Consider the following 25,875-nt stretch of genomic DNA (forward strand, 5'->3'; position numbering starts at 1 on the left):
GGCTATGAATATTAGAGGATTCCAGAAACGTGTGGTTTCAGCCATGGGAGATATTCTCAGTAAGGAATATCAAGCAGAAACTCACTGCAAAGGAAACTGAAGATGGAAGGGGAAGATGTCATCATTTGCACTGTTGAAAGACAGTCAAAAGCAGTGAAGTACAACAAAGTGAACAAAACAACAATGATCTGTAACAACTGTAAGAGATACAAATGCAGTAAATACAGCAAGAAAACTGTTATATGTTCAAAACAAGAAGACATTTCCAAAGAAAGAGACAAATAAGTGATCCCAGAAAATATGTAATGTAAACAGCTGAAATTAGCCTAAAATACCTGTAATATTTTTGAATTATAATGAATTGTTCTTGAATAACTCTGTAATGACTTTTACTACCACTGTAGAGAGCTACTGCTCAAGAAAATAAGACTGAAAAACTTAAATGATGACAAAAGTGAAAAATACTAAATATGTTTTTGTAGAGACTGCTAATGGAAATTTACAGTTTCTGGGACTTTATCACACATCAGTAACTCTTTATACAATACTTTGTTAATAAAGCTCAATAAAAATTAAAGAAATTTGAATTATAGAAATTCTGTGGTAGACACAAAGTATCCCTGCACCCTTTGTACTCTGCATTATGAACAATACATTGGTATTGTAAGGGCTAACAACATTTTCAGTCTTCAGATTACCGCAAAAATAAATAATTTATTTATACAGCATCTTGTGCTGTAGTTAACTATATGTTACACAATTGTTTAAATAAGACAAGCAGATTAACAGTAAGAGAAATGCAGTTATGTGTGTGTGTGTGTGCATCAACTAACTTATTCTCTTAGTTCTAAAGGATTGGTGCAAAATCTGCAAACAAATAGAAGCTGTGCTATGATTTTAAAAAACACACTACTATTTGCTTTGATAAAGTGAAGGCTGATTATTTTGTAGTTAGGCAAAAATAGGTCAACAGTGGCAAACAAGCTGCTGCTAAGCAAAGAAGGAATCATCACTGCCATATTTACTAAAAGGTAATTCATAAACAGTGCTAGTAATTCAACTACTTGGCACAGATATTTGTCTTTTTGCAATAACATAAGATCAGATGTTCCAAGACAAGCTTTCTGAAAGCAGTCTAATTTCTGTAATGCAAGTACTATGACAATATACTTATTTAGCAGATATAAAGTTAATAACAGTCATTTTCTGAGTTAGCACCAACTTTTACAGTCCTATACACTACCTTTGGCACCTCATGAAGTATGTTCTCTTTATATTTCAGTATATTGATTCTCTTTGGTGGGGTAAAATGGAAGGATAGGAAGCTTATATGAAATTTCATCTTAATGAAAATGGATACAACAACTCAAAGGATGGTAGAAAATACAAAGGAGGTGAAAAAAGGGAAAAAGGAAACCACTGTACTAATGGTACAGTGTAATGCAATGGTACTGTCAGGGCTGATCTTTATGCCTAGTTATTTACTAAGTCTACACACCAACTGCTTCAAATTAATTTGCTTTATTATGTTTATGTGACTAAGCAGCTGGTGCTACATTTCAAGTTAGTGACTTTTTCAAATTTCATTTGGTTGATAGAAAGTATGAGCATATAAAATACAATGATATTCAAGATGTAGGTTACCATGCAAGTAAATATAATTTTCTATACCACACAGAATATTGAACACTTAGCATTAGCTCAACATAGAACCATCATCAGATATTAAAGTATTTTGTGATTCATTAAAGCATTTCACATTTAAATGAATGTGGTCATAAAAATTTTACAGGAATGTCCTGATCTTGTGGTAGTTAACATACATCATTTCACTCCCACATTTCATAGACTACCAAAAACAACAGTTTCAAACATCATGTGGGCCTTTTATCTTTCCCAGTTAGTGATAGTTATTTCATCAAATGTCTAAGATGAAAAAATGAAATGATCATATGGCATTATTGACTGGGAGACCCCATCTGGGGTTGTTCGGCTACCTAATGCAAGTCTTTTTATTTGACGACACTTCAGAGACTAGCACATCAATAATGATGAAATGATGATGAGGACAAACAACACTCAGTCCATGAGTGGATAAAATCTATGACCCAGCTGGAAATCAAACCTGGGCCCCCTGCATGCTGCAGAGGCAGACAATGTCTGAGATAACATCCCTGCTACTGAGAGATTGTCATATATAGTTGACAAATAATTTACTAATGTCAAGTGGGGCAAAAAAAAATTTTCATATCTTGTACAAATCAAAGGCATATTTCCTATGAAAAAGAAAAAATCTGTCTGAAGTGTCAGTAATGTAAACTTGAATTTGTTTATGTAAACAGCATACCTGGAGTCAGGGTTAGAGATAAAAACTACAGTATTACTGATAAGTTAATAAAATATCATTTCTTGGTTAATGAATTTTTGAAAAGTAACTTTTTTCCAAACAAACAAGGATAATACAAATTCAGATCTTTTTGTTATTTTATTCATGACAACTTTATAGACATTCCATATAAACTACTTTTATGTTTTTGTGGTAGACAACAATATATACTGAAAAAGTATTTAAAAGAGGGTCAGAGCAATCTCATCCCTATGAAAGGCTATATGTGAAAGAGTATTTTTCTTTTTCTGCTAACTACAACATTTCCAAAGAGAACACTTTGCTTCAGTGGAATTCATATTTATTTCAGACAATATTTCAAATGGAAAGGCCAATATTGCTAATATGTGAATACTCAAAATGAAATTAACTATTTGAAAATTTCATTAATATACTTTAGAACTTAGTGTTGCTGTGCTGTTCATTAAACAAATAAATATTGTAACTTATATAAAAAATATTCTTTGAAGTAGTCATGTACATTGTACCAATACAGTTATTAGTTATTTCTAGGAACATAACCACTGTCTTGTGCAGGTAATGTAAAGAAGTTGTTGGCCTCGTATTGTGAGGTTTCAACAACTGAGGCATTAATATCTTGAAGGCTGAAAGGTAAAACAGTAGTAATAAATAAAACCACACAAGAAATAGTATTGAATAATCAGTAGAAAGGAACATGAATAAGTGAAGGACATGAACCAACTACACATGCTGATAAGCTTTAGGTTACCTGCGTGGCTTGAAGAAGTAGGAGCTTTTTGTCAACCGCATGTCATCCAAGGCGGTGATAATCAAGTAACGCACAGCTATCTCATTCCTCGACTGCGAAAGCAACACAAGAAGGGTGAAAAGACAGTTCAGCATGCAAGCTTTGTCTAGGTTGGGATAGGGGTGAACATGGCCTGCAGGGATCCATTGCTTCTATGCCTTTTCAGCACATTTGCCCAGCACCACTTTGCAAGTTTAGATTGAAGAACAAATAAATTATGCACTTTGAACATAAACAAAAACGTCAGAAAACAGATGAACATGAATGACTAATCACTGTAACTTATTTCTTTCATTTAACTGGCATGATTTGGGCCTCAACACTTTAAGAACTTAGTTCGCATTACATTTCTTTCTGTGACATTAAGAAATATAGTAACAAGTCTGGCAATATCACGAAACAATCTCCCATAAAAGTGAGAATATGAATACATGAAAGAAGGAACCAAATTAAGAAAAAAAACTGACATAAAGTGTTAAGTGGGCAAGGCAATGTTTAGCACTATGTGCATGTAGCAGGATCCCTCCATTTCATTGCTAGTTACCCGTGACCAGAAGCTGCGCCGTGTAGGTTGTGACTCGGGCTGGATTTCTCACTTCACATGTGTAGTTGCCGCTATGTCTAGAGCTAACGCTACTGATCGCCAGGACACTAGAGTAATCTTCGTAATCTCGGATCGTGAGGTCAGGGTCATCATGCAGGCCTGGGGTTGGCGGGAGAGGATGGGCATCCTTGAGCCACTCGAATGTTAGTGGTGGGTCGCCTCGCTTCACACTGCAGGTCACCCGTACTCTTTCACCAGTAGATAACTCTCCAAATGAGAATGGAGTAATAGCTGGTGGCACTGAAACACATATATACACACACACTCAAGCCAAACACAAATCTACTGACCTCAAAGGGACCCAGTGAAGAAACAGGCCAGTAAATTCTCAATTTTTACAGCTTCTCCAGGTTGAATTCATTCAAAGAATGCTAAATTTGTTTGTACTGCCTATGGCATGTATGAATATGATTATTATTACTAAAATGTACCTATCACATAATAATGTGGGATTTTTGTCATACAGAATGAAATATAAGATTCTAAACCCCTCAAGACTTAAATCAACATGTAAATTAAAATCTCATATAATGAATGAGTGCAGTATACCATGATTTTTAGCGCAATATTGTTCTGATTTCCACCATATCCACCTCCGAAGAAACTGAGCACTACAGAATTATATATATTTCTTTTCCTCCCCCTCTCTCTTTGACTGTTCCACTATTGCCTGATAATATTTTGCATTTTCTGGTTTTAATACAAACTATAATGTGTCAAATGAATAGTAACTTACTTCCTTCAAATTTATTCTTGCTTACAGCTGTAGTAATCTGTCATTTCTACAGATACAATTCTGTCCTATATATCAGCAGAAATTAGGCAGCCTAAGAACCTTTACTCCAGTACAAACAAATTTCTATTTAACACATAGAAACAGATTTAAATACATCTAGGCAGACAATTACTGGCCAGTTTAATCATGGAACTTTGAGGCTGCCTTCAGGTGATACATACAATCATACCATTAACAGACAGAGGGGCCGAATGAGAAGCACGGGCAGCAGGGTTGCTGGCCACACAGGTGTAGTTCCCATCATGTGATTGATCAAGTTGTGCAATACTCAGCACACTAGTGAACTGGTCCAGATGGCGCACAAGTACACCCTTGATGGCAGAATTGTGCCCTATTTCACTGTCATCCTTCAACCACTGTATTTGCAGAGGAGCATCACCCTTGCTCACGACACACTGAACACCTACCCGCTCTCCCAGGTGGACATCTGAGCGGAAGCTGAAGGGAGTGATCTTTGGTGGGACTGAAAAAAAGACAAATATTTTCAAATATAGTTGTCTGATAAGAATTGTCAGTCTTTCTGTTACCTTTTATTTCTGACATGTTGAAATTTGAATTTAATCCATGAACGAAGTGTAAGAAAACAGTACCATTCGCATGATTTTGCAAAGTTTTTGAGCCTTGATGCTTTGTCCTTTTTACATTTTCACCATCTAATTCAGTTACACTAGCACTGTGAATCAGATATATAGTTTTGGAGTAAAATTCATTTTCATCAGTGATAAAAAATCAGGTAAATGTGTAATAATCATCAAATATATAAACTGAAAAGAAAATACTTCCTTATATTAAAGTAAGTTGGTGTTATTTGCTTGTATTTGGGTCTGTCTCAATTTTTTATACAAAATCTGATTAGTGAAATAGGCATAGCCACAAAATTGTTTTTAATTATTACTACTGGTTAAATATCATTGTGTATGACAGCGGGAGTCAATTGAAGTGAAAGCCTGATTTAAAATTTGGTAATAGTGTCAGCAAAGTGCTGTCCCTCACATGGTGGATATACAAAGAAAATTATTCACCTATGGAATAAATAAGTTGATAAGTGGCAGCATCATCATAGTACTGCAATCTCTACAATAATTTCATCATTTTCCTGTAATCCTGTCAGGTGTATTGATTTACTAATAAAGATAATCATGCTTATATTTTGTAAGCTCACAAGGTGCAGTGCAGAAGGACACATCCCCCAGTGCTAGGTCACAGCTTCACATACAAATCATCCAATTTTTACAGCAAGCTCTCCAGTGTATCTCATGATAATGGCTCTGCACTACATGGTTCCCTTCTGGGCTGTAATATGGACATTGTTGCTACCTACTAACAACATTTGGCTAGTGCATGGATTTGCCTGCTGTCAAATGCAGAATTGTCTTTACTCACTGCTCAACCAACTATTGTGTTTTCAGTGAATGAACTGATTGCATATAGGTGCACCAAGAATGTGGTTTATATTCAAGTGTTTCCCAGGTGAACCTACAAACAGTGTTCTCCTGCACTGACATCTGAGTTACTCAACAAACATTCAGAATACTGCATTGACTATGAGGTATCTACTGCCAGAAGTCTCTCAATTTGTGTATTTCCAGACAAGTCAGGAACTATTACTTTTTATGATTTAAGCAAGAGTAATAGAAGGCAGATTTCAGACTACCTAACAGATCAAAACGAAAATTTATGTTCCGACACTGACAATGTTGAGTGTTTATGGAAAAAGTTCAAGGCAATCGTAAAATGCGTTTTAGACAGGTACGTGCCGAGTAAAACTGTGAGGGATGGGAAAAACCCACCGTGGTTCAACAACAAAGTTAGGAAACTACTGTGAAAGCAAAGAGAGCTTCACTGCAAGTTTAAATGCAGCCAAAACCTCTCAGACAAACAGAAGCTAAACGATGTCAAAAGTTAGCGTAAGGAGGGCTATGCGCGAAGCGTTCAGTGAATTCGAAGGTAAAATTCTATGTACCGACTTGACAGAAAATCCTAGGCAGTTCTGGTCTTACATTAAATCAGTAAGTGGCTCGAAACAGCATATCCAGACACTCCGGGATGATGATGGCATTGAGACAGAGTACGACACGCATAAAGCTGAAATACTAAACACCTTTTTCCAAAGCTGTTTCACAGAGGAAGACCGCAATGCAGTTCCTTCTCTAAATCCTCGCACAAACGAAAAAATGGCTGGCGAAATAAACGTCCAAGGAATAGAAAAGCAACTGGAATCACTCAGCAGAGGAAAGTCCACTGGACTTGATGGGATACCAATTGGATTCTACACAGAGTACGCGAAAGAACTTGCCCCCCTTCTAACAGCCGTATACTGCAAGTCTCTAGAGGAGCGGAAGGTTCCAAATGATTGGAAAAGAGCACAGGTAGTCCTAGTCTTCAAGAAGGGTCGTCAAGCAGATGCGCAAAACTATAGACCTATATCTCTGACATCGATCTATTATAGAATTTTAGAACATGTTTTTTGCTCGAGTATCATGTCGTTTTTGGAAACCCAGACTCTACTCTGTAGGAATCAACATGGATTCCGGAAACAGCGATCATGTGAGACCCAACTCGCTTTATTTGTTCATGAGACCCAGAAAATATTAGATACAGGCTCCCAGGTAGACGCTATTTTCCTTGACTTCTGGAAGGTGTTCGATACAGTTTTACACTGTCGCCTGATAAACAAAGTAAGAGCCTACGGAATATCAGACCAGCTGTGTGGCTGGATTGAAGAATTTTTAGCAAACAGAACACAGCATGTTGTTATCAATGGAGAGACGTCTACAGACGTTAAAGTAACCTCTGGCATGCCACAGGGGAGTGTTATGGGACCATTGCTTTTCACAATATATATAAATGACCTAGTAGATAGTGTCGGAAGTTCCATGTGGCTTTTCATGGATGATGCTGTAGTATACAGAGAAGTTGCAGCATTAGAAAATTGTAGCAAAATGCAGGAAGATCTGCAGCGGATAGGCACTTGGTGCAGGGAGTGGCAACTGACCCTTAACATAGACAAATGTAATGTATCGCGAATACATAGAAAGAAGGATCCTTTACTGTATGATTACATGATAGCGGAACAAACACTGGTAGTAGTTACTTCTGTAAAATATCTGGGAGTATGCGTACGGAACGATTTGAAGTGGAATGATCATATAAAATTAATTGTTGGTAAGGTGGGTACCAGGTTGAGATTCATTGGGAGAGTCCTTAGAAAATGTAGTCCATCAACAAAGGAGGTGGCTTACAAAACACTCGTTCGACCTATACTTGAGTATTGCTCATCAGTGTGGGATCCGTACCAGATCGGGTTGATGGAAGAGATAGAGAAGATCCAAAGAAGAGCGGCGCGTTTCATCACAGGGTTATTTGGTAACCATGATAGTGTTATGGAGATGTTTAGCAAACTCAAGTGGCAGACTCTGCAAGAGAGGTGCTCTGCATCACGGTGTAGCTTGCTCGCCAGGTTTCGAGAGGGTGCGTTTCTGGATGAGGTATCAAATATACTGCTTCCCCCTACTTATACCTCCCGAGGAGATCACGAATGCAAAATTAGTGAGATTCGAGCGTGCACGGAGGCTTTCAGACAGTCGTTCTTCCCGTGAACCATATGCCACTGGAACAGAAAAGGGAGGTAACGACAGTGGCACGTAAAGTGCCCTCCGCCACATACCGTTGGGTGGCTTGCGGAGTATAAATGCGGATGTAGATGTAGAAACTGTCAATAAATAGTGCTTAATACATCCTGTGCTGTTGAAGAAGCAAAATTACAGCAATTTTCTCTTCAAATATATTCCTTTGTGTCTTAATTTTCTTCACAGTGTTGCATGATCATAATATTGAGAAAAATGTTGTACACTGCAGTATACCAGTTTCTTTATATAATACATTATTTAATATTTTTATGGAGTGAATTTTTATAGCCTTGTAAAAATGTCTGGAATATCAGAAGTGTTAGTTACATACTTTCTTCCATTGTCATGATGTACATCACAATATTCTTTGACTGATACTGGGATACTTGCAAAGAGCTACCTTTTTTCCTCAGCTGTAGCTGAAATCATATGGCACCAATTTGAAGCAGCTGTAAATGGTTAAAATTAATTAAATTAACAAATGCTGAAATTCTTTTTGAAATAGAATTTGAATCTCACAAGAAGAACACTATTTGCATTATGATTATTTTGACATTGCAGAACTTGCAGGAAATGAACTCAGCGAAATATGAGAGTTTAAATATATTAGGTTCTCATTGTATCTCATAGGTTTGCACAGTTACACAGGAACACAATTATAAAGCAGACATTTTTCTTTTACATGTGTAGTTACCTGGCATATACATTATTCATCAAAAATGAACCACCATACAGTTGTCACTAAAATTTACACTTCAGATACATAGCACCCTATTTTAAATTGACAAGGAGGAACTTCAAAAGTTTTATATACAATAAGACAATGGACACAGCCACAATCCATCAAAAATGTTCAAAAGCAGCTTTCAAAGTGTGCACATTCATTTGACAATATCCCTGCTCTACTCAACATGATTAAAACTACACAAGAACTAGGACCAAGCAGTTATTCACTCTTAAATTTCCAGGGGTAGATGTGGACTCGGACCACAATTTATTGGTTCTAAACTGTGGATCAAAACTGAAGAAATTCCAAAAAGGTAGGAAATTAAGAATATGGGACCTGATAAACTGAAAGAACCAGATAATGTTGAGAGTTTCAGAGGGAGCATTAGGGAATGATTGACAAGAACAGAGGAAAGGAAAATGGGTTGCTCTGAGAGATGAAATAGTGAAGGCAACAGAGGATCAAACAGGTAAAAAGATAAGTTGTAGTAGAAATCCTAGGGTAACACAGGATGTGTTACATTTAATTGATAAAAGGAGAAAATATAAAAATACAGTAAATGAAACAAGTGAAAGGGAATACAAATTTCAGAAAAATGAGATTGACAGGAAGTGCAAAATGGCTAAACAGGAATGATTAGAGGACAAATGTATGGATTAAGAGGCATATATTCCTAGAGGAAAGGTAGATATGGCCTACAGGAAAACTAAATAGGTCTCTGGGGAAAAGAAAAGCATCTGCATTAATATCAAGGGCTCAGATGGAAAACCAGTACTAAGCAAAGAAGGGAATGGTGGTAGGAGTAAATAGAGGCTCCGTACAAGGGAGATGCACTTGAGGGCAGTATAATAGATATGGAAGAGGACATAGATGAAGACGAGATGGGAGATATGATACTGTGAGACAAATCTGACACAGCTTTGAAACACCTAAGCCGAAACAGGGAGATGCACTTGAGGGCAGTATAATAGATATGGAAGAGGACATAGATGAAGACGAGATGGGAGATATGATACTGTGAGACAAATCTGACACAGCTTTGAAACACCTAAGCCGAAACAGGGCTCTGGGAGTAGACAATATTCTGTTAAACCACTGATAGCCTTGGGAGAGCCAGCCATAATTAAACTCTTCCATCTCATGAGCATTATGTAGAAGACAGGTGAAACACCCTCAGGCTTCAAAAAGAATGTAATTATTCCAATCCCAAAGAAAGCACATGCTGATAGGTAGTTAAATAAGTCATGGTTGCAAAATATCAACATTAATTGCTTACAGATGAATGGAAAAACTGATGAAGCCGACCTCAGGGAAGATCAGTTTGCATTCCAGAGAAATGTAAAACATGTACTGCAATGCTGATTCTATGACTTCTCATAGAAAATAGGTTAAGGAAAGGCAAACATACATTTATAGCATTTGAAGACTTGGAGAAAGCTTCTAACAATGTTAACTGGAATACTCTCTTTAAAATTCTGAGGGTGGCAGGGGTAAAATACGGCGAGCAAAATGCTTTTTACAATTTGTACAAAAACTAGATGGCAGTTATGAGTTGAGGATCATGAACAGAAAGTAGTGGTTGAGAAGGGAGTGAGTGTAGAGTATCCTCTATGTTATTCAATCTGTACACTGAGCAAGCAGTAAAGGAAACATAAGAAAAATTTGGTGTAGGAATTAAAGTCCAGGGAGGAGAAATAAAAACTTCGAGGTTTGTCAATGACATTGTAATTCTTTCTGAGACAGCCAAGGACTTGGAAGGACAGTTTAACACAATGGACAGGGACTTGAAAGGAGGATATAAGATGAACATCAACAAAAGCAGAACATGGATGATGGAATGTAGTCAAATTAAATCAAGTGATGCTGAGGGATTTAGATTAGGAAATGAGACACTTAAAGTAGTAGATGAGTTTTATTATTTGTGCAGCAAAATAACCAATGATGATCAAAGTAGAGGGGATATAAAATGCAGACTAACAATGGCAAGAAATGTATTTCTGAAGATGTGAAATTTGTTAACATCAAGTATAGATTTAAGAGTCAGGAAATCTTTTCTGAAAGTTTTACATGGTGTGTAGCCATGTATGGAAGTGAAACATGGACAATAAACAGTTTAGACAAGAAGAGAATAAAAGCTTTTGAAATGTGGTGTGACAGAAGAATGCTGAAGATTAGATGGGTTGATCACATAACTAATGAGGAGGCACTGAATAGAATTTGGGAGCAAAGAAACTTGTGGCACAAAATCACAAGGAGAAGGGATCAGTTGGTAGGACATATTCTGATGCATCAAGGGATCACTAATATAGTACTGGAGGCAAGTGTGTGGGAAAAGGGGGGGGGGGGAGGGGGTAAAAATCATGTAGGGAGACCAAGAGATGAATACAGTAAACAGATTCAGGAAGATGTAGGTTGCAGTAGTTACTCAGAGATGAAGAGGCTTGCACAGGGTAGAGTAGCATGGAGAGCTGCATCAAATCAGTCTTCAGACTGAAGACCACAACAACAACATGTGTTAAGTGGTCATCAAGCAGTTTCGTCACATTTCAAGATAATGTAGTGCTGAAAGGTTTTGCTGGATACTGTCACCTGATAAATGGGTGAATATTACCTGCCAGCACATCCATTTTCCTTTACCTATGACCAGTGATAAAAGCATATACTTGGGGCCCATTTCCTCAATATAAGAATGTCGTCTACAGCCTGAATTGTGTCCTGACAGCATGAGAGATCCATTTCATTATGTTTTTGAATTATTTCCTAATTTAATCTACATTTACCAATATGTTATGTAACTCATAAAATCACATAATCTCTTCACAAGCTTTAGGTATTCAGCACCAGTGTTCTAATGGCTGTGATATTTTCTTTGCCCTGTGAAGTACTGTTAGAAGAAGTGTTTAATTTTTGACAGTGACTCCTATAAAACACAGTGAAAAGATGGTATCAGATGGTATGTTGTTGATACTTTTACAGAACTTTAAAGCAAGTGGAATATTACATGACACAGTCATTTCATGCAATGGAGAGGCAAGGGTATCATCACAGACTTGATGTCAGCTGAAAAGATGTGTGCAGCATGTGTAGTGAATTATGATGATATGAAGTTAACTAGACCTCTAAGTAATTACATGTCTGCATGTTTGTTAACATTGAGTTACGATTAATTGTATTAAGGTGTTGTATGCAAATTTTGTGTGATTAAGCTTTAACTTGTCATGTAGTACTTCTGATATCCTCTTCATTAAGTATGTTCCCTTTCTTGATTATTATTTATATCTGAAGTCTACTGTAGCACAGAAAAATAGTTTGTAATAGGCATTTCACTCTACTTAAAGTATTCGTTCACTCATACCACATGCATGAAAATTTTCCTTCAAGCTGGGATTGACAGAAAGCAATGCTTGAATGAATGACTAATTAATTGAATGTGTATAGACTTAATAGCCAGATGTATTAATTCATATCTGAATGTCCAGATAGACTGAAGGGTTAGAATTGCACCAAACCTTCAATATACAGCAATAATGTGCCCTAAATTTGGAATAGTAATGTCCACTGTTCTAAAGTAGCTACAGTTCTAAAGCAGCTAACAGGGCACCACATCATGTTATTCTAGTGCAATGTGAGAGTAAGATACTACTTCAGAGCACTTGGACCAGAAGCTGCTGTAACAGTAAAAACCTCATGGGTGTTCTGCTGGTATTATACTTGACATAACAATAACATTGCTATGACCTGACTGTTACCTCATGTGGAAGGTCAATAGCTGTTCCATATTTGGTTTGTTCTCTGGAGTATGTCCTGTGCTTTGTCCAAGGTTCACATGCAGGGGTGTCCCTGATCACCATATATTTTCCATGACCATCTATTGTTAAATAAACTGTGTGCAATGTCAGATGATTGCAGAACAGGGACTGAACATTTATATATAACCCAGAAGCAGAACATGATAGCTTTGTAGGAATGACCTCCAGAGATGAATTTTTATCCTCTACCACCAATGAAAAATGAATGGCTTGAGCAAGAAACAGCTATAGCTTCTGAGCAAAACAGAAAAAAATTGTAAATACAATAATGAACATGAAAAATAGCAATGACTAGCTGCAATACTAGATCACAATAACCAGACAAGCTACAGTCATTGACAGAACAGAATAAAATCTTTCTATTCTATTCTATTCTATTCTATTAATGACAGCAGATAATTTAATTACTATCAAACAGCTGAAGAATTCTGGATAAAAGAGAAATAATACAGGTTTCTGTAAACACGTTTGATTACAAAATGATGACACTGAAAGCAATACACTATTCTGACATTTAAGTGTTGCACTTATTTAACTTTTGTCTTTGAGGTATAATCCATATCCATTATGGTCGTTAGACCTTTCCTATAAGTTACTTTCATCTATTAATTGTTGACATGAGATAAAGAAGTTTATTTTATTATTATTATTTCAACCCATGTCCACTTGCCAGCACAGGGTATCGATAGTGAGATAGAGACACACATACACTCTGTAATACGTGATTTACCCTATCACATGATACATGAGTCTACACACACTGAGGACAGAGATCAGATTAACTAGTCAGTGATGCTACTACACTATCCTTCATTCCAGAAGGGTTAGTGTTGCTACAGAGCAGAGTCCCTGCAGAACAACAAGCTGCCCATGTTTCCCCTCTTCCCCCCCCCCCCCCCACCTCCCCCCCGGAGTGCGCAGCATATAGGGTGTAGGGTGCCGAGCCTAAAGTGAGGTAATACTGTACATATGGTAGTCCTGGAAGTGGTCTGGTCAACAATGTGGTCAGTCAAACCTGGATGTTGTTGTGGCACCTGTGGTTGCTGTATTGTCAAGCAAGGGCTTGATGGTTGTGTCAGTGATGTCATCTGGTGAGGTTGAGTCAGCTTTCAGTGGTGTCAAGATGGAAGTGGTGTGGTGTTGTCCAAAAATAGAGAGTGTGTCATTGAGTCAGAGTAGCAAGGTGATTTGTCAACCTCAGGAGAAAGCCTAACATGATGAAACAGAGGAGGCAGTGGAGAGTTGTCAGACAGTGATGCACTCACTAAGATGCAGCCCTGGTAGGATGAGATGGAGACTGACTAGGAGTGGTGGCCTTCCAAATCAATTGTGACACTCCATGGGGGTTCAGCCCATGGAGGTTCCTCACTTTTCCCTGCAGCAGCCTCAGTGTGATCATGAAGTACAGCCAATTAATGGAAACAATTAATGGAATGGGCTTGTATTGGGAGGGGGTGAGCACCAGTTGAACAGTGTCATCCCATAACTGTACTGGCACATGTCCAAATCCTTATGGACAAAGATGCGTGCGATGGAGTGCATCTGAGGCAGGGGTGTGTTTACTAGTGAAATGTACTGACTGACATTGCATACTAGTGTAGGCAGATCCAAAGCAGAGACAGTTGGTGAAGTCTCAAAATGTTCAACTGGCAGGTGCATGGGTTCACCATAGGTGAGCTTGGCTAACGACACATTTAGGTTCTTCTTGAACACCATACGGATGATAGTAAAACAGACAGGAGAGTGTCACTACATTCTCTGACATAGCACATGAGTGTGGCTTTCAGTGTGTGATGCCAGCATTCCCCTAAACCATTACTTTCAGGGTGGCAGGTGGTGGTGTGGAAATGCTGAACACCACACATGCAGCACAACTCATTGAAGAGGCTTGCTTTGAACTGCCACCCTTGGTCAGTGGTGATAACAGTGGGGCAACCAATGTGGGCTATCCAAGTATCTATGAAGGCACAGGCCATATATTCAATTGTAATATTACTAATGGGCATGGCCACCACCCATCTTGCAATTTGGTCAGTGACAGACAGTATGTAGCAAGACCTTCGAAATTCAGGTAGGGGTCATACCAAGTCCAAATGCTTACGTAAAAGGACGTAATGTTGAACATGCCTGGAGGGCTGGTAGTGTGGCATCCAATCTTGGCTTGTTGGCATGATATGCACACCTTGGCCCATAGTTTACAGTACTGTTTGGTCCTGGGCCAAATGAAGCATTCAGTCAGAAGTTTGACAGTTATACATACACCAGGGTGTGCCAGGCTATGTAACATGTCAAACACCACGTATAAGAAATCACGTGAGACCAGAGGGGTGTCCTACCAGTAGAAATGTTGTAGGGAAGATAATCATCAGTACCACGCAGTTTTTGACACACAGTGTTAAGACTAGAAGTTGAGTCCAAGATAAGAGTCTGCAGTTGCGTATCTATGAGTTGGGCTTGTGAAAAGGTTATTGACAATTACTGACAGTTTAGACAGATAATCTGCAACTGGCCTATCAGTACTGTTCACATGGCAGAAGTCATTGCTGAATTGAGAAATAAAGGGTAAATGTCTTAACCTACATGACGAGCAGTTGTAGGGTGAAATGGCAACTGACTCTGCCAACAGACAGTGACCAGTGAATAAAGTTATATGCTGACCACTTCTTCTGAGACTCTGAAACTTTTTTATAGAAGAACGGGAGGGGTGGAGATCTCCATCAATTCGTTGGTGGAGAACAGCTCTAATGGCAGTGTTACTTGCCTTGGACGTAATAATGGGGTAGGCATGAGAATAGGGTACTGTGAGAGTGACAACTTGTTGAAAGCACTGTCTCAAATCACTGAAAACAAGCTGCATGTGGGTGTCCATGGGACTGTTTTTTTGCAGATTTGTCTTTGTTAGTGAGGGCTTGAATTAGTGGAAGCTGAAATACAGCAGGATGCAGGAGGCACCTGTAATAGAGATTTACCAACCTCAAGAAGCTACAGAGTTATTGGTATGTTGGAGGAGGCAGCAGTGAACTAACAAGAGCAGTGCAATCATCAGTTGGCTTGTCTGCACTGAGGGGGCACCTGGGAAAGTCACAGTTGGTTTGTGTAGTTTTCACTTCTCTTCAATAACAATTACCTCCCACCCAGTCCAAAACCTCGAAAACTCATTTGAGGTGTAGATTACGTTCATCTGGGGAAGCTGAAAATACTAATACGTCATGCAAGTAGGTGTATCACTGATTTCATTCACTATCTCTTTAGCAGCCCTAAGGTGATCAAGAGTGAAGTGGTGCATTTGCGGCCATAGAGGGAGCCCAGGAGTGGTTATAATGCAGTGGAATATACCATTATTACTAGCGAACTGGCATGGGTTCAAATGAGCTGGAACATCACATGTGACCTGCACAGTGGCATACACTGTACTGGGCACTGCACTAAGCTCTGCCTGGGCAAGTGCGAATGCGACTGTAGTAATGTGTGTGTGGAGTCGTAGTTTGCAATGGTGTCACATGTCACACTGAGTGAGACTTTCACTTTGGATATGTGGTTATGCAGGGTGCTAATTTCCTGTTGCAGTTAAACAGTATCAGCCAGATTGTCTGTTCATAATCGTTCCAAGTATAGTAGTTGGAATAACAAATCCACAGATCCCATCAGCATATGTAGAGAGGAAGATAATGAGCCCACTGCAAGGTCCATAGAGAGCATAATAGTAGGTGGTGTTTCAGTGCCTGCAGCAAGCACAAATCCCTGGATAATCAATCCGATGGAGATGTATATGACCATGAATTCGGTGAGGTCAGGAACCAACTTGTAACAAGCCATGAAGTCTACCCCAATGACTGGTTCAGTGACTGTCATGCACAGGAAGTTACAATCAGTCGTAGATTGAACGTCAAGTCGGTTGTGGCAGTGGTAGATCCGTGAACTTCAATTACATAATTATTAGTAGCTCATAAGGCAGTCATCAAGTGTGCCAGAAGATGGAGAAGCCTGTACATGAGGGAGTACAAGTCACGTCAGAACCTGTGTCCACAATGTAAAGTCTTTCTGTTGTGCAGTCGTTAAGATATAAGCTGCATGAGGGAGGTGAGTGAGTCACACTTGAGGCAGTGAAACACAATGTGGACAATAGGCATCATGATGCACTGCAACAGCATGGTGCACACTTGTCAGCCCAGTATTTCATTTTGGAAATTGACATGATTGCTTACAGCTCCAAAGGTGTGCACTGAAACATGTATGAGACCAGCAGTTGACACACAGGTGATGGGGTGTTTTTTGTGCTGTCAGTCAGTCTGGTATGCACACTGCTGACAAGCATGCAGTCTGCCAGTTGGACACAGACCGAGCAAGTGCTGAAATTAGTCATCTATGTTCGGCTGCAGAAGCTCTTCTTGGGCTACATTATTAGGTGTCAAAGTGAATGTGTCCACAGTCTTGTAGACGGGAATTCTTGATCTTCTTGTATATCTTCTCCTCCTGTACGGCATGGCTGTGTGCTTAGTGCTGCTGCCTGGAGTAGAATGAGCATGCTGCTGCCTGTTCTGTGGATGTGCCTACTGATAAGACTGGGTGCGGCAGGAAGTAGCGCAGTGATAAACCGCAATGGCGGCGCCGGAAGTCGAGCAATTCTGTGGATCGCACTTAGTTGAAACTTAGCGCGATCTGCCGAGGCCTAGCGGCAGCCGAGCGAAACTCGTTCAAGGACACCCGCCAATATGGCGGCGCACACAGCGTGATGCTGTGTGAAATACTGTGCCGTGCATGCATTGGCTGTGTGGTGTGGTGTCTTTGAAGAAATCAAAAATGGCTCTGAGCACTAGGGGACTTAACGTCTGAGGTCATCAGTCCCCTAGAACTTAGAACTACTTAAACCTAACTAACCTAAGGACATCACACACATCCATGCCCGAGGCAGGATTCGAACCCGCGACCGTAGCAGTCATGCGGTTCCAGACTTTAGTGCCTATAACCGCTCGGCCACTCCGGCCAGCTGTCTTTGAAGAAAGACGGCTTGTTTATATGGTAGTTGTGTCTCCTGATCCTGTGATGTGTTCAATTGTAGGGCAATCCTTACAGACCTGGAGTGATGACTGGATGAGTGTTGGGAGCTTAAGTAGTCACAGAGCCTATAATACAGCATCAGATGGTACAGTAGGGTTCGCGATTGCATAGAGGTTATGCCACAATTCCAAAAGTGTCCATGTGCCTAGTTCTTCATAACAGATAATCTGTGTCAGCTGCTGTTCTCATGAAAGAGATAAATGTTCTAATATGGCGCACTTCACTGTTGCATACTTGTTGTGAGCTGGAGGGTCCACTTAGGTGTGCAATCAGCATCACAAACTTCATCTGATCGTCAAGGTCATCGTTACGCTGCATTATTAACTCCACTGTAGTGAACCATGCCTCGATGTGGAGGGGGTCAAACTCTGGTAGCTTGATTCTATGGAGATGAGTAGGTGTACAGTAGGATTCATGTAGCAAAATTGTGGTATATGGTATTAAAGTCCCATAGTCCAAGCCTGTACTGGAGTGTCGTCCCTCTTATAGGTGTAGAAATAGCTTCAGGGATGTGAACCAAAGTATCTTGTCCTTCATTGGAAAGCATGTTCTGCTGGATTGTAGGTGGGCCTTGCGAAATGGCAGGCTGTAGCTATTGGAGCAACTGATATGGAAGGGATGGTTGGCCCCATGTTCGGTGGAAGTCCAGTAAGGCTTCTAGTCATTGGCTCAAGCTGTCCTTTTTGTGGCAAGTAGTATGACTGGCATTGTGTTCCATCTGGAATGAACGGATTTTGACACGATGCAGGAGACACAGATGTTTCAAGATTTGCAATTGAGAGACAATCATCATGAAACGTATTTGACAGGGGAAAACTTTCCCAGAAGTGGCAGTCCAAAGCCATTGCATTTTATATGAATCCAGGCTTCACATAGTGCAGGTAGTCTTGAGATGTACACTGCATAATTTCCATCGAGATAGGCACTTGAGAGTCATTAAAGTTTGCAGACTCATGGAAGAAGAAATTGTCCAGTACATTTTCAGTGTTTTGTGAGTAGTTTCCTGCATGTGCTGCACTGTCGCACTGTAACCAGTCACAATTAGGCAGCATTGTTGGGCACAATCAGAAACATGGAAGATGCACAGAAATTGTGCAGTTACGAAAACTCATCAGAGAAGTAATCTAGGGTTCACCAATGTAGACACTGGACACTGACAGTGAGAGACATGCATACACAATGTAATACATGTGATTTATTCTAACAATTTACGCACACGTCCATACACACTGAGGTTAGAGATCAGACTAACTAGTCAGCGATGCTGCTACACTATCTGTCACTCCAGAGGGGTTAATGTTGCTATAGGGCGGAGTCCCTACACACTAATGGATGTCTACCTTTCAATTTTTAGAGCTTCTTGGTTCCCTGTCCCATTCAGTGCTAGATGTTTCACAGGAATGACATCTTATTTCTTCCAATTCCTTTTCTGCCTTCAGTAATCACCTGCAATAGATTTTCATTCAATATGATATGTTCTCAATGCGTTGTCTTTCTCTTCATAACTATTCTTGATGGATCCTGGTCTTTGCTGACAGATTTGTGGACTCCTTTATTTGTCATTCTCACCAGCCATTGTATCTTAAGTAGTCTTCAATATACTCAAATCTCAAAGTCTTCTATTTTGTTGATTCTGTTTACTTTTAATGTCATCCTTCCAATTTCCTTCAAAAATCACTTCTAAATTAAGGCTGAATAAAAGTGGAACAAGTAATTATCCCTTTCTCAAATATTGATAAGTTTCTATCAAGACAGACACAGCATCATCTGATTTTATGTGCACAGACTGGTTCCAATACACAAGGTTCGAGTCCCGGTCTGGCACAAATGTTCATTGTTGTCATTGAATCCTACAACTGATGGAAGTCATTATTCACAACTGCAAATTCATCTGATGGGTTCCAATATAAGTTTTCAATAATTTAGATGTATTTTAATCAGTATAAAAATATTTGAGGTGCTGCATTGTTTTATGACTAGAAGCTTCTTTGTAATCCATAAAGCAAAGACACACATCCTTCCTTGCTTTAAGGAAGTACTCAAACTCTTCAAAAGTATTTCAACACTAGTATTATGTGTCATGTAGACCATGCATAGAAATAGAACAAGTGTATATCTATTACTCTCAACAAGTGTGATACAAAGACATTTAGAAAACAGGAAAGGAAGATTAAAATTTAAGGTCTTGTTGATAATGAGGTCATCAGGGATGGATAAGTTATGTAGAGTTTTAGTTCTGTGAATTTGCTCTTCACTGTTTCATTAAGCTGTTCCTGATTCCAATGGATTCTCACTATTGAATGCAAACACAACTAAAAATACTTTGCAGTTGTGCCCATTAGTGCAGCACTTTCTGCATGACCACTAATTTTATTAAACTATTAAAATTCCCAAATCTTCTCATGTGGAGATCAGGAATAAGATGACGTCATAATTCTGGAAACTCACCACAAAAATGCAGATGTTTGGGTCCAATCAACAGAAACAGTGACATACACAGAAAATGTTGAAAATGAAGAAAAATTACTGTAAAATAGAAGAATTCACAAAAGATTTTTACTGGCTTCTTCCACAAAAAATGTTCCTCAAATAAAACTATATTCATACTTCAAAATAAAACAGTGTGTGTGGAATAAATTCTTAGAAATAGCTGGTGCACATTTTCAGTGCCACTGCAAAAATAACATTGTTAAAATATTTTCTTATGTGCCATAGGTTCATAGGTGATTTAGTTGACTCAATAGATTTAACCAACATTTTTTGTATTATGGGTCTGAAAGAATAAAGTTCAACATTATCTTAAATACCACAAGTTTTTAGCTGATGTATTTCATTCTACCAATGCAACTATTCTTTTTCATATTACAAGTCAGTCATAATGTTTATAGAAATTGTAACTGTGTGTTGTGCCATATCCATGCTTAACAAGAAACAATAGAATTTCTGGCATCAATAAAAATCAAATAAAAAATTATGATAATAGAAACCATGAAACAATACATAATTATATCATTTACTATGACACCAAGGACATATGTTTTGTATCATTACTTATACTTTTATTCAAATAACAGCAAACTATTAGCTGAACAACAGGAGCAAACACATCTGTAAATCTGTGACAAGGGAATATTTTGTAAGGCATTCACTCAGGATGTGGTCCTTGGACTACCTATTTTCTTGATTTATATCAATGAATTCTCAATATCAATAAGTAAACAGGCATAATATGATGTTTGAAATTATACAAACAACCTGATCCAGTTCACAGCAAAGGATGTAACACGATGCACAAAAAGAAGGGTGCACATACATGTCACAACTAGTAATTCATATTTTTTGTAAATGAATGTTCAAAAATTGTATTGTGAATAATAAGGAAGTCATTTAAAGAGTGTTCAATGGACAGAAAATTAATATCATTACTGAAATTGCACCAGCATACCTGCATAGTCTTTTCTCCTTCTCTACTTCTCTGCTCTCCCCTTTAGTCGCCCACCCCCCTGCCCCCATGGCTTGCCAGTATTGCCAGTATAGGGCCTATATCCAAATCTTGGAATTCATCTAGTTTTAATTTATGCTAGTTTCAACACTGTTCCCTTGCTCATTCTCTTCCAGAGTCCTTATTCATACCCTTATGTAATTACAATTTGCATTAACTCTCTTTCCATCACTGTCTGGTATTATTATACCATCTTTTGTTTTATTTGCTACCTTATCTACTCCTTAAAACATTTTCTTTAGTTGTTATGTTTGAGTGATTTCTGCGACAACTCATTATCAGTGACCTGGAATTTAAATATCAGTTGTCAGCTTACTGTTGCCTCTGGTTTCTTTCTTGAAAATTTTGTGCTCTCTTAATTGAAAGAGTAAAATATTTCCACAAGATTCAGGAAATACCATCTCCAAGAATGTCATTTTGAAATGTTACTGAGCCCAAGCAAATTTGTATGAGAATTTACAATATCAGTATTACATCATAACAGTCTCCAGCTGCACTTCACTCAACTATTTTGAAAAAACATTTTTGGTATAAAACAGTAAGTTATTTGTATATATTTCTAGACTTATCAGTTTGGTTAAATCTGGAAAAAAACATACCCATTACATTTATCTTGGCTATTCCACTTGAAGCATATCCTTGTTTATTCGTTGCAACACATTTATAAGGTCCATCGTCTTCTGCTGATTGTACTTTCTCTATTATAAGTGATCCATTCGGGAAGACTAACTGCCGTCTGTTGTAAGGTAGCTGTCTGTCTCCTAAAATATTCAATGTTGAAGTAGCTTATTATTTTAACAAATACTTAGTTCTAACAATTCAGAACTATGATTTTTGTAATGCAAGATAAACTAGTTTATGCTATCTACAATTTATACTAATCTGAGCTTATATTCTAATTATTTGGACCTAATTGGGTTTTTATTGATACATTTTTACCTCATCATTATTTTCAGAAGTGGAGAATACTTTTTACCACATCAGAATGAATGAATGAGGGAATCTGTTGAATTTCAGGTGTTCATATTGTTATGAGAGCATCCAAAATACAACTGAGTACCAAGATAGATTACAATGGTAGTAATAGCAGGGAAAATGAACAGTACAAATATGAAAAACACTTACTTATCTTGAGATGGAGTTATGTGCATTTTGTATGCCTCTATTAAAGAACAGATATGTCCTGTAGTAGTCCCAATGTAGATAGTTAAAATCAGTTAGTGCTGTCAATCAGAATAATAAGGGATACTTTTCTGACAACTGAGCCTACCTCCTTCTCATTAAGAACTATAGTGATAGCTAAATGATAGTTCTACACACTTCCAAATCATTCTGAACTTCATTTATAAGGTAGGTGTTGATTATTGACACTAGTATAAAGGAAAAATGATTAACTGTTATGTTTTCTGACGTTTTTCAAATTATTACAATTATCTCTGATTACTACATCTGCAGTCATTAGTTAAGTAAGGTAAAATGTCAAAAAAGTTAGAAATAACGTGTTTCTCATCAAGATTATGAAGGCAGTATCAAAAGTAATGCAAAAGTGGTCATAACTTCTATATTAAATATTGTATGCCATTATAATTCAACCACATGTTTATAGTGGCTTGTTCCCTTTACAGACATTCCAAAATTCTTTTTTCACTGCAGATGAATAATGGACTCCAACCAGAAGCAAAATTCTACCACTGAGATGTTTGTTAAGGAGGGTGCAAGCTGTCTGACTAACACAGAAAGCAACAGCATGTGAAGTGATGACACCGGAGTTGAGCTATGTGCACAGGTAGATATAAAATATTAGCAGATGGGATAAACAGTACAATGAAAACCATAAACTGTGGCCACAAACACAAACTGACAATGTTTTAATATGTTGTTTCACATAAAAAGGCACATATATCACAATCTGTGACACTGCTGTACAACCAAATGCGAGTTACACCATACAGAAAATGATGAGAATCAAGCAGTATTGGAAAGTGTGTGAAAAGTGGGTACCTTGACAATTGAAATCTGATTTGAGAGAGAGAATGGTGGGAGTTTGTTCTGGTCAAAGCAAAGAACACTTTTTTTTTGTCTGGTGACAATATAATATGGGAACATATTTTTAAGATCTCTAGACATATACTCATTCCATGGAATGGCATTCACAAGAAGTCATGGACACAGTTTCTTTAAATTTATGGAACAGATATATACCAGCAATAGTGAGAAGCACAATGAAAACTTCAAGTTTAAAGAAGTCATCAGGAGCAAGTGTCATGTTAATGCATGTCAAACTTCTCTTTTGCAACAAATCAATTAATTAGCAAATTCCGATGTCCTATGGTTATCTGCCTACTGCACAGTTTGGATCCGACAACCTGTGTGGTCCAATGGAGGACAGTGTGCTGGGACAAAAATTATAGGACGCTGATGATGCTAAAACAGCAACTTCGTGCATTTACTGATGTTTTAAGTTTCACATTAAAAAATATTTTATTTATTATTTAAAATAAATGTATGTAAATGTTTACCTCTATGCCATGTAATGTTTTCTAGTGGATAACCAGCTGCAGGGCAATCTACTCGTAAAGTCTCTCCTGCTATAGCAGATATTTCACCCATTTCACGTATGTGTGGTGGACCTGTTCCATTAGCACCAGATACAAAAATATTAACATCGATAACGTGAAGTTTGGTAATGTAAATGTATATTTATTTAAATACTCCACTAGGTATCCACATGGTACTTTAATGTAACCATCAGTCTTAGGAGCAATTTATGTGATAAATGAAATCTGTTACAAATGACACTGTCGACAAAAACCTTTTGTTCCAAATTATTGATTGTATCTGAATTACACAGTAAAACAGTAGAGAACTGAACTGAATCTTTAGAGAGAGAGAGAGAGAGAGAGAGAGAGAGAGAGAGAGAGAGTTTGCCTCTTCAAATTTTAGTGTATACTTTTTTTGTTACAAAACAAAAACTAAAAATGAGTTTGTGAATGTTCAGCAGTATACAATTACCATTACTAAAGATCATATCCTAAATTATTAAAAGGGATGAAAAGCATCAGTACCTCTGCCTGGAGTACTACATAATTTACTTTCCTTTGTCTTAGTATAATTAATAATTATTTATCTGATTATACTTACTCTCATTTGTCTGCAGAGAATCAGATGATAATTTATGGCTGTGAATATACATTTAGAAGGTGACTGTCATCATAATTGTGAAAATTTTATTTTTATTGCCAAATGAAATCAGCTTCATTGAGGACACTGTGAATGTCTCCATTTTATATATAATTTTACATTCAAAATTGCTTTTATTATCAGCAACAGCCATACTGAATCTTACTGTAGACTCTTTCTATAAAATTAGACAAACATACCAGTAGCAATTTACACCCTAGTTTCATGGCAGCAACACATCATGAAATGACTCCACAAAATGCTGAGAGCACTGAGGGGAAATGACTTCTCGAAATGCTGAGAACACTGAGGAGCTGTTCTTGTCCATAGCTACCTTAACTACAATCTGCAGCTAACGGATAATATCCAGAACTGACTCAGTTGCACACATACCTAGTTCAACTGCATCTTGGACATGTTTAACATGATTACTGTCAGGTCCTTTGGGGCCCACACATGCATCCATACACACAACCATTCTGACACAGATTGAGGGAAATGGACATTCACGTGAAAATTCCAGTTCCTGCATAACACTGGAGGTTGAGTACCACATGCATTGGGCATGATCTGGTCACAACAAAATGTGCTTATACTGTGCATCTTGCCCACCCTGTGATCAATAGTCACACCATTGGCCAATATAAGGTATGACAACTTCTTGGCTATCTCAGCTATCCCATTTGCTGTGGTGGCAGGAATGTTCTCTCTCCAACACTGAAACTATCACTGATTCCATTGCTCATGAGTATATGCTTTCTTCATTGCAATTGTGATGTCTTATTTTATTCAGAAAGACAATGCAACACAAGTGTGTCAGAAATGGAAGTAAGATTCCTCAGGATTTTCAATATACCATTACAAAAATGTTATATGCTGCAATATTTAATACTTTGACACAAGGCTAATGAGTCATTTCTTTATACAGAATTACTCTGCTCAGTATATATACAAATGAATGTTTTTAGAATGTAGTCATACAGTAGGAAGGCAGGCATGAAATGTTATTATATAGAATATGACACTGTATTCACAATCCGTTGGACAGTCTGAGCATCAATACATTCTGTAATCCAGTTTGGTCTATAATAAAAGGGGAGAACCATGTATTTCAGGCATTTCTATCTGGATATTTCAGCTGTCACATATACATATTTTCCCAGTCTGTTTTGAATACAGTTCAGCACAAATATCTTAATGTAGTTAGTTACAATAAGTGCATTCCACTTGCAGTTGAGCTTCTTACTGCAACTGATGTATGCCAAGAAAATAAACTTCATACTTCTTTCATATGTAACTTACAAAACCATGAAAGTAGCAAAAAATTGGAAATATCTGCTTTTTGCAATAATAATTCTCCATCATTTTTGAGTAATCGTTCTTTGGTCTTTGTATATGCACATTTTCCCATTTTT

At 37.9% G+C, this 25,875-nt stretch overlaps 1 protein-coding gene across 1 annotated transcript in view; it reads right to left on the minus strand.

Moving 5' to 3' along the window:
* Positions 1-25,875, minus strand: part of LOC124556186 (Down syndrome cell adhesion molecule-like protein Dscam2) — a 604,696-nt gene that overhangs the window by 334,680 nt on the left and 244,141 nt on the right. Inside the window, exons 8-11 of the mRNA XM_047130181.1 lie at positions 23,800-23,910; positions 21,880-22,041; positions 4,725-5,018; positions 3,700-3,999 (exon numbers count right to left, since the gene is read on the minus strand). Coding sequence (XP_046986137.1) covers positions 3,700-3,999; positions 4,725-5,018; positions 21,880-22,041; positions 23,800-23,910 — 867 coding nt within the window. The remainder of the gene's footprint in view (positions 1-3,699; positions 4,000-4,724; positions 5,019-21,879; positions 22,042-23,799; positions 23,911-25,875) is intronic.

Source organism: Schistocerca americana, chromosome X (genome assembly GCF_021461395.2).
Source record: "Schistocerca americana isolate TAMUIC-IGC-003095 chromosome X, iqSchAmer2.1, whole genome shotgun sequence".
Lineage (NCBI taxonomy): Eukaryota > Metazoa > Arthropoda > Insecta > Orthoptera > Acrididae > Schistocerca > Schistocerca americana.